General features: G+C 42.0%; 1 protein-coding gene across 1 annotated transcript in view; it reads left to right on the forward strand.

Moving 5' to 3' along the window:
- Window positions 1-4,159, forward strand: part of GLS2 (glutaminase 2) — a 143,986-nt gene extending 139,827 nt beyond the window's left edge. Inside the window, exon 18 of the mRNA XM_073576914.1 lies at window positions 252-4,159. Coding sequence (XP_073433015.1) covers window positions 252-408 — 157 coding nt within the window. The 3' untranslated portion in view covers window positions 409-4,159. The remainder of the gene's footprint in view (window positions 1-251) is intronic.
- Window positions 4,160-9,979: the final 5,820 nt, after the last annotated feature.

The following is a 9,979-nucleotide window of genomic DNA, read 5'->3' on the forward strand; positions in this document are numbered from 1 at the left end:
ACATCTGGCCGGAAGTGGATGATGGACAATTTTAGGTAAGTATATAATAGATATCGTTATGGCTGGATAACTTTCTAGATCTATGACAACCCTATGTGAGGCCTGAGATAACATCTATATGACGGTTATTAACCGTCTATTCCAGAAAGAAAAGGAATGTGGAGAATATTAATCTCACAATTAGTGTTTAGAGTTCTCTTGAATCATACATAATTAATAGGTGGCATAAAATGATTCACTTTTCTCTTTAGGTGGGGAAATATCCCTCTGCAAGATGCCATAAGGTTTGAGAGACATGACGTGGTAAAATTACTGACTGAATATCAAGAAACCTATGTGAAGAGACAGATGGGGGCAGACAGCTCCAAGGAACATATTTCTTTGGAGAATTTGGAGAGTATGGTATAGGGGATCCTCATTACAAATTTTGAGGACTTCACAATTCGTTACACAACCCAGTGAATTCAATATTTCATACAGGGATCAGCCAAGTCCAATAGCACAATGTCCAAATCCGTCATCAAGCAAACTCTGTCGTCCGTACGACAGGCCCCTATGATGAGTAAAAAAAAAAGGGGGCTTACATGCACCAATACATTGTAGCACAAACTCAGGACGTTCTAGAAAAGAGATGTTTGTCTGTGATATGCTTAGCTCAAAGTGCAAGAAAGGAAGAAAGGATCATGACTATATAATCACATTCATTAATAGTATATACCGATCAGGGAAAATCCATTATGGTGACAGGCCGCTATATCATAGGGAAACTATGAAGACAAGTAGGATTGAGTAGTAGAATGGGCTCCACATACATAAGTCAAGGCCCTTTTGGCTAATAGACCTAAAGGGACCAGGACTTCCACATCCGTTCACACTAAAGGCCCCCATACACCTTAGATAAAAGTTAACTGAACCTGTTGATTTTAGCTTGATTGGGCAAACATCTAAGGTGTATAGGGGCCTCCTGACAACCCCCACTATATCCCCCCAAAAACTAATTATGTCGGGTGGCATAAGGATCGTCAGCATTCAGTTGTCTGATACTTTTGTTTGGTGGGGAGATATGCAGCTGCCAGATGATTTTGGCAGTGGCTTTGTCATAGAAAACAAAGGAACGCTAAGTCGAGCAGAGTAGTCTAGTGTATGGGGGGGTTGGGCAAGACAGTGGATAGTTCAGCGGATAGCTATCTAATATATATGGTCAGATTGAGTATTGTGCTATTATATCACTGGTTCAAATGAAAAGAACCATTTACATATAGTTGTTTTTGGCTCCCCGTGTGTTTGGGCAATGCTCTGTAGATAGTAGCATCGGCTAGCTTGTTTCTATGCAGGTATCCAATTCCAAATTAATTGCGTCTGTTATTATGACAGATTCCCTTAAACTTGTTGTCCAGGAATATGTACTTTTTTGTACTTAGTTTATTAAAAAAAATAAATAAAATGATTACCCCATTTGGGATATTTCTAGCATATCAGCAGGATATATAACATATGTCTAATGGGTGCAAGTCACGCTGCAGCAAAATTATGTAATAGATACAGTGGTGGTTACCCAACAGTATACTCTGAAAGGGCAGGATTCTCTGGTCTGAAAAGAAAAGTCCACAATCACTATATCTGACTGCAGAATGCCGAACCATGACCGTGTCCGGTGTGCACAAGATACCTGGCTACAATCGTGCATCCAAGCGCTGATTCATGCTGTCTGTGGTTTGGGCAGCATGAAATGTGTGACAAGTTACTGTTTAAAGAGAATCTGTCACCTGTCATCTATTTTTCGCATATAAGATGCGGCCAGCACCATCAGGGGCTTATCTACAGCATTCTGTAAACCACATTGTGGGCATGCAGATCTTTGAAAGCTAAATCCATCCCCACCTTTTATATCTCTTAGCTGTGCCTGCATTTCCAAGAAATCAGCATTTCAATTAACATGCAAATAAGGAGTTAAGTGCTCTGGGCGTGACAGAGCCTCTGCACTTCTCAAGTTGTTTCTCAAGCGAGCTCCAGCCTCTTTAGTTGGGCTGATAGCTAAATGTCTGTCACATCAGGCGCTAGACAAGGAAAGACAGCAATCTATCAGAGAAACTAAAGAGGCCGGTGCTGGGCAGGGAAACAGCCTCAGAGGTAGAGGCTTGGGAAGTGCTCTGTAATACCTAGCGCTCCCTAATTTGTGTATGAATTAAAACATTGATTTCTCAGGAATGCAGCAACAGATAGAAGATATAAAAGTGTCATGGACTTAACTTTCAAAGCCTTATATGCAGCTTTGGGGAATTGATCTTACTGAGAGTTCCTTTAAAATGTTTCTGTCTAGAATAGATATTGCTTTCATGGTGTTCTTTGATACTAGTTGGATTCCCTCTCCAACTAATGTGTTCTATCCCAGTAGATATGATTCCAGCAGCTTAGGCTTACCACCCCGGTCGAGTGATTCTTGCTGTTGTGCAGACCAGTCATTAACAATTTGTTTTTGTTTTTTTATGTGGGTTGAATTCGGTAGGTAAATGGGGTGAAAAAAACACCACGGAGCACCGTAACAAGTACATAACAGCAGCATCTGCACACAGGAGCCGAGAATAGATAAATGTAATATTTTGCTGTGGAGCAAACCCCTTAATTGTATATAAAGTTTTATTTGCACTAGAGGTAAAAATCAGATATATCATTTCAGAGCAACAGAAGTGATTGCATATGCAAATTGTACAGTATAATGTTTATGAGCAGGGATTCCCAAGCACACTGAGATTAAGGATATATTACTTTCATATACCATGGAACCGTATAAATTATTTATTTTTAATGTATTCTAAAAGTGAATCTGTCAGCAGGATTTCTTACCCTAAACTTTTTACATGTGCATGTAGCTCTTTAACAGGCGCGTCCAGCAAAACTTTTACATGGCTGGTTCGTTTCTTTGTTACTGAGAAATCAGTGTTTGAATTTAATATGCAAATCTATTTCTAGATCTGAAGCCTCTGTCACTCCAGCTCTATTCTCTGCCCAGTGCTGCCTCCTTTTTGCCTGAAGTTACACAGCATAGAGCTGTCAGTCAAGCAGGGGCACTGGGCAGGGAATTGTGAGATATGAAATGTATTAGTTCTCACATGAAAACTAATTGAGTACAGGAAACTGCTTCTTAAATGACAATGGGCCCCTTCACCTATTTGGCCCCTGTATAGTTGCACAGGATGCACTAATGGAATATCTGCTCCTTCAACACAAATTTGTTTCTCGTAAAGTTTACTGCTTCTGTGTTTTTAGATCTTGTAGTCGGATGTTCCTCTGGTTATTGATGTAGAATTATAAGCATTTCCTCTAATCATCGTCTACGAGCATCTTCTCCCAACGACCCAGGAGCAATTTGATGAGGAGCAATACTATTCGAAAATAATGGAGCATCATGCCAAATGGCAAAAGTGAAGCCAGCATTGAAATTTTGGCTCAATTGCCAAGAAACTCCCCAGTTCCTAATCCTGTTGAGAACCTGCAGTCAATCCTCAAAAAGCAGATGAACAAACCAAAAGACACAGAAATTGTGATAACCTCCAAGCACTGATTAGGTAAGAAAGTATCGTCATCATTCCAAATTTGGCCCAGAAGCTGATATCCAGCAGCCAGGGTGAAGGGTAGAAGTCCTGAAAAATAAGGGTCAACACTATAAAAATTGAGTCTCTACATAAACTTGATGTTTTTGCTAGTAAAAGTGTAAAAACTTATAATCGTACTTCAGTAATAGCAACATCTGATTAAAGATCTACAAACACTGAAGCAGTAAACTTTTTGAAATCTAAAATTTGTGCCAGTCTCAAAACTTTTGGCCACTACTGTACATAAAACAGAAGCAATGAATGTGATGCGAACAGGGTTCTACAAGCAAAGAGCACACGTGCATTTTACATGAAATCTACTGAGATGAGACAAATAGGTCATGTTCTCTTCTTTTATCAAGTTGTTTTCTGCTTCACTTCCAATGCTTCGCCAGCAAAGTGACCATTGGAGACAGAATGAATGTACTTGATAATTGAGATGTGCTTCTTCTCTACATTGCTGCTATGTAATATTGGCCAAAAAATTCAAGATAATTTGCATTGTGTGGTTTTATAAAATGCTGTATCTTTTTGTATGCTTATTAAACTGTTCATTTCTGAACACATTTCCAGATCTTTTCTCATCTATTCAAATTTTTATCAAATATTGAAGTGCTAGAATATCAATCTTCGTTAAAGGTAATTATCGTAAAAAAGTCAAACTAGAAAACAAAAATTAATGTATACATTAAAAAATATATTTTGTATGGTATAAAATATGAACATCTACTTAAAATTTTGATAGTTTCAGCTTTAAACACCAGGGGGAGAAAACAGATGCTGACATTTGTAATGAAAAAGTGTACTACTTCCTCACTTTATGACTGCAGTAAATGTGGGCAGGATCTTCTTGTATGTGATGTTACTCCTCCCCTTCTGGGTGTTTGCGAGAGGAGTGGGTAGGCTAAAGTTTAGGATAACACTGCCGAGCCATTTTGTTGGTGACTGCAATGTGATACCGAGATGTGGATAGTGTCACAGAGTATGGCTAGCAGCACTGATTCTAGCCTTACTGGTAACTGAAGGGAAAATTGAAATCACATCCCATCCCGGAGTGCGATATAAGCAAGCAGTGAATAAATGCAATCCGCCATTGGATTTTTGGGATTCATTGTATGGTAAAAATGACCTGGCAGAATTATTCTCCAGGTCAGTCTAATTGAGGCAATGCAAAACGTCACAATACAGTGTAAAAAAAAAAAAAAAAAAAAAAAAAAAAAATCAGTGTTGTTGTGCTGCCATTTTCAGAGACTCATAACATTTTTTTTTCCCATCATTAGAGACAAGTGTTTTTTGAGTGGTGAGCCCAAAGTCTTGGATACCAGTTTGAGTACATACAATGCTTTTTATTGCATTTCTTTTAGAGCTTGGTGACCAAAACCCGCAATTCTGGCTTTTTGTTTATTCTTATGTTCATAGCATTTCTTGTATTGGTTAATTAATTTATATTTTTGATACTGTAGACTGTTCCGGATGCATCAATACCAAATATTTTTCTTTAAAGGTACAAATAAAAGCAAACATAAAATATAAATGGTGAAAACGAGCGGTGGAGATAATTCGAATTGCTTTTTTATTTTTTTACATAGCATTGAGCAGTGACCAGAGCCAGAGTTGGGGGAAGGGATGGTGATACAAACTAAAACTCCTCTTTAACACCTCCTCCTACAGGTGCTTCTCACAAAACTAGAATGTCATCAAAAAGTTAATTTATTTCAGTTCTTCAATACAGAAAGTTTCAGTAGGCTCCACAATCATGGGGAAGACTGCCGACTTGACAGATGTCCAGAAGGCAGTCACTGATACACTCCACAAGGAGGGTAAGCCATAAAATGTCATTGCTAAAGGAGCTGGCTGTTCACAGAGTGTTGTATCAAAGCATATTAATGGAAAGTTGAGTAGAAGGACAAAGTGAGGTAGAAAAAGGTGCACAAGCAACCGGGATAACCGCAGCCTTGAAAGGATTGTTAAGAAAAGGCCATTCAAAAATTTGGGGGAGATTCACAAGTAGTGGACTGCTGCTGGAGTCATTGCTTCAACAGCCACCACGCACAGATATATCCAGGACATGGGCTACAAGTGTAGCATTCCTTGCGTCAAGCCACTCATGACCAATAGACAATGACAGAAGCATCTTACCTGAGCCAAGGAGAAAAAGAACTGGACTGTTGCTCAGTGGTCCAAGGTGTTGTTTTCAGATAAAAGTAAATTTTGCATTTCATTTGGAAATCAAGGTCCCAGAGTCTGGAGGAAGAGTGAAGAGGCCACAATCCAAGCTGCTTGAGGTGTAGTGTGAAGTTTCCACAATCAGTGATAGTTTGAGGAGCCATGTCATCTGCTGGTGTAGGTCCACTGTGTTTTATCAAGACCAAAGTCAGCGCGGCCCTCTACCAGGAAATTTTAGAGCACTTCATGATTCCCTCTGGCGACGAGCTTTTTGGAGATGGAAATTTCATTCTCCAGCAGGACTTGGCACCTGTTCACACTGCCAAAAGTACCAATACCTGGTTTACAAACAGTATCACTGTGCTTGATTGGCCTGCAAACTCGCCTTACCTTAACCCCATAGAGAGTCTATAGGGTATTGTCAAGAGGAAGATTAGAGACACCAGACCCCACAATGAAGACTGCTATCAAAGCAACCTGGGCTTCCATAACACCTCAGCAGTGCCACTGGCTGATCGCCTCCATGCCTCGCCACATTGATGCAGTAATTGATGCAAAAGGAGCCCTGACCAAGTATTGAGTGCATTTACTGAACATACATTTCAGGAGGCCAACATTTCGGATTTTAAAATCATTTTTCAAACTGTTGTTATAAAGTATTCTAATTTACTGAGGTAATGACTTTTGGGTTTTCTTTGGCTGTAAGCAACAATCATCATTAAGAGAATAAACACTTGAACTAGATCACTGTTTATAATGACTCTATACAATATGAATTTCACTTATTGCATTGAAGAACTGATATATTTAATTTTGTGAGACGCACCTGTATGTTATTAGGTTCTTCAGTTGCTGATAGGAAAACTGGATGTCAAGCTGATCAACTAGGAACATAAATAACAGCAGTTGAAGATAATACAGAAAGGGGCATTATGGATGGGTGTGTAGTTCCCCCTACACTCCAACCACAGCTGTCCATGGTCACTATTTACCAGTATTTACAGCAGAGTGAAGCGGTCATATCATTGCCTACTGCTGTGCTCTGATCACTGTACCTACCAGTGAGCGGTGACTGTGTGTCTAAGCACCAGGTTTGTGGTAGTGACTTCAGCTAATGACCTGGAAGAAGGCACCGGCACAACCCTGGGGCCCAGAGCAGCTGTCACAGCTACCAGTAACTACAGTGATCAGAGCATTGCAGCCAGCAATGATATGACTGCTCTCTTCTGATCACAGTAAGTAACATTGACAGAGAGAAATTGTAGCCACATTATATCACCAGGCTCTACTTACATGCCAGGCCATAAGCCCAGTAGACAGCTGAGGCAACCGAAACCACAGGAGATTACGGTCTGAACCCAGTCTCCTATGCTCGGCGGATGCTGTATTTGCTGTGTGTAAGGGTTGTGCTCTGATACCTAAACACCAACCATTATAAATAGCAGTCTCTAGCAGCTGAAGTAATAAATAAAAAAAATAAGTATTACCACAGCTAAATTTAAACATCCGTAAATAATCTTTTTCGCATTAATACAAAATATAAAAACCGGATTACTTACCGGCAATACTCTTTTGTAGAGTCCACTACAGCACCCACTGAGAGAGAGGATCCGCCCCTAGGAACAGGAAACCTACAGAGAGATAAATGGGGCGGTCCCCCTCGCTCCCTCAGTTTGGATTACAGAGAACAATGGAGGAACCGCCATACATGTTTTAGTCAATTTGTTTAGATAATTCATCCATCCTTATATATACTTCTATGCTTGCTATAGTTATCTACATATTAATTCCTAATTCTAATCTCCACCACCAAAGAGAACCACTTGTGAAATTTTATGGGCGGGAAGTGAGCGGGTGCTGTCGTGGACTCTACAAAAGAGTAATCCGGTTTTTCCTCTTCGCCACGACAGCACCCACTGAGAGATTTTCAGAGATAATCACCTGGGAGGGCACACCGTGTTTAGTACAGATCTACCAAAGGCCAAGTCCTCGGAAGAGGACAAATCTAGTCTATAGTGACTATAGAAGGTAGATGGAGAAGACCAGGTTGCAGCCTTACATATTTGTTCAATTGGAACATTTGCCCTTTCGGCCCAGGAGGATGATATGGCTCGAGTAGACTGCGCCTTAATGCCTTGTGGCGCTTCCTCTCCTTTTTGCTGAATACACCATCGTGATCGCGTCTCTGATCCATCTGGACAGCATGCCTCTAGTAACTCTGGCTCCCTTCTTGCTACCCTGGAAGGAGACAAAAAGAAAACTACTCTGCCTCCAGGAACTGGTTCTGTCTAGGTAGGCTAGCATGGCTCTCTTTACGTCCAAGGTGTGATATCTAACCTCCTCCGGTGTTACCGGATTCTCATAGAAGGAGGGTAGGCAGATATTCTGAGATCTATGAAATTTTGTAGCCCGTTTGGGGAGATAAGACGGGTCCGATCTCAACACTAGTCTGTCCTGAGCTACCGACAGGAATAAGGGATCTACCGATAGGGCCTGGAGATCACTAACTCTTCTGCCGAGAATAAGGCTACTAGCAGAGCAGTTTTTAATGAAAGGCATTTTATTGGTGCCGAATGAATGGGCTCGAACAGAGCTTGAGTAAAGGCATCCAAGACGAGGCTAAGGTTCCATGTTGGCAACTGAGGTATGTGAACTGGATCAGATCGCTGACAAGCTGCAATGAACTGGGCCACCCACTTGTTATTTGCCACACTGTAGTTAAATAAGGCTCCTAGGGCTGACACATGGACCTTTAGAGTATTAACTGAGAGCCTCAATTCCCGGCCCTTCTGAAGGAATTCTAGAATGGCAGCAATGGGTATTTCCCCCGAAAGTCTTGCTGGGTGGAAGGCTAAGAATTTTCTCCACACCTTAGCGTAAGTCCTCGTTGTGGATTCTTTCCTACTTTGTAGAAGGGTGTTAATCAAGTTTTTTGAGAAGCCTCTCCGCTTCAATAGCTCCCTTTCAAATTCCAAGCCGCTAGGCGCAGGGCTTTGACCCGTGGATGGTAACAGGGTCCCTGCGAGAGAAGGTCCTGATGTAGCGGCTGAATCCATGGGTCGGTTATTGGCATGGCTCTCAGCCATGAGAACCACGGCCTCTTGGGCCAAAACGGGGCTATCAAGATGACCCTCGCTTTCTCCTGTCTTATCTTCCTGACCACTGTTGGTAGCAGAACCATTGGAGGGAAGGCATAGGCTTGCCGGAATGTCCAGGATGCTTGGAGGGCATCTAGCACGTCTGGGTTGTCCGCTCTGCAGAGAGAAGCGAACCTTTCTACGCGCCTGTTGGCTCTGGTCACAAACAGGTCTATTTACGGTCTGCCCCATCTCGCCGCTATCATCTTGAAGATGTGCCAGCTGAGGACCCACTCGCCCTGATATGAGGTTTGGCGGCTGAGGAAGTCTGCCCGAGAATTGTCCACTCCTCTGATGTGGAGTGCAGATAAAGAGTGGAGATGCACCTCGGCCATCTCTAAGATCTTTTTCGCGATAGACATCAACGGTCCTGATCGTGTGCCTCCTTGCCGGTTTATGTATGCCACTGCGGTGGTATTGTCTGATTGGATTTTCGCGTGGGTTCCTCTTAGTTGCGGGAGAAATTCAGATATAGCATAATAAATTGCTGTTAGTTCATTTATATTAGAGGAGCTTTCTGCTTCATGCTCCAACCACTGGCCCTGCACCATCTCCTCCTCTAGGTGGGCCCCCCACCCTGAGGGGCTAGTGTCCGTGGTGACTACTCTAGAGGGAGTAACCCACCATTGAACTCCCTTTGACAGATTGCTAAGGTCCAACCACCAACTTAACTAATCACTTCGGGTGATAGGGACATTCTCCCTTTCAACCGTCCCTGCAGTCTATCTGTCTCAAGTAAAATGGCCCACTGCAATTTTCTGGAGTGGAATTGGGCCCATTGCACTGCCGTAATGCATGATATTAGGGACCCCAACAAAGACATACCCTGTCTTAATGATATTGTGGGTTTTTCAGTAACCCTCCGTATTTTGCCTGCGCCTTAGTTTCTGGTAGAAAGCATTTCTGACTTACGGAGTCTACTTGAAGGCCCAGGAACGTCTGACAGGTTACCGGTTGCAGCCTGGATTTTCCCCAGTTGATCAGTCAGCCTAGTGTCTGTAGGGATGAGACAATATCAACTATTCTTTTTTCACATCGGGAAACAGAATTTCCTACTATGAGGAGGTCGTCCAAGTAGGAGAC

This window comes from Dendrobates tinctorius, unplaced genomic scaffold, assembly GCF_039654945.1.
Source record: "Dendrobates tinctorius isolate UK_male_01 unplaced genomic scaffold, ASM3965494v1 ptg000051l, whole genome shotgun sequence".
NCBI lineage: Eukaryota > Metazoa > Chordata > Amphibia > Anura > Dendrobatidae > Dendrobates > Dendrobates tinctorius.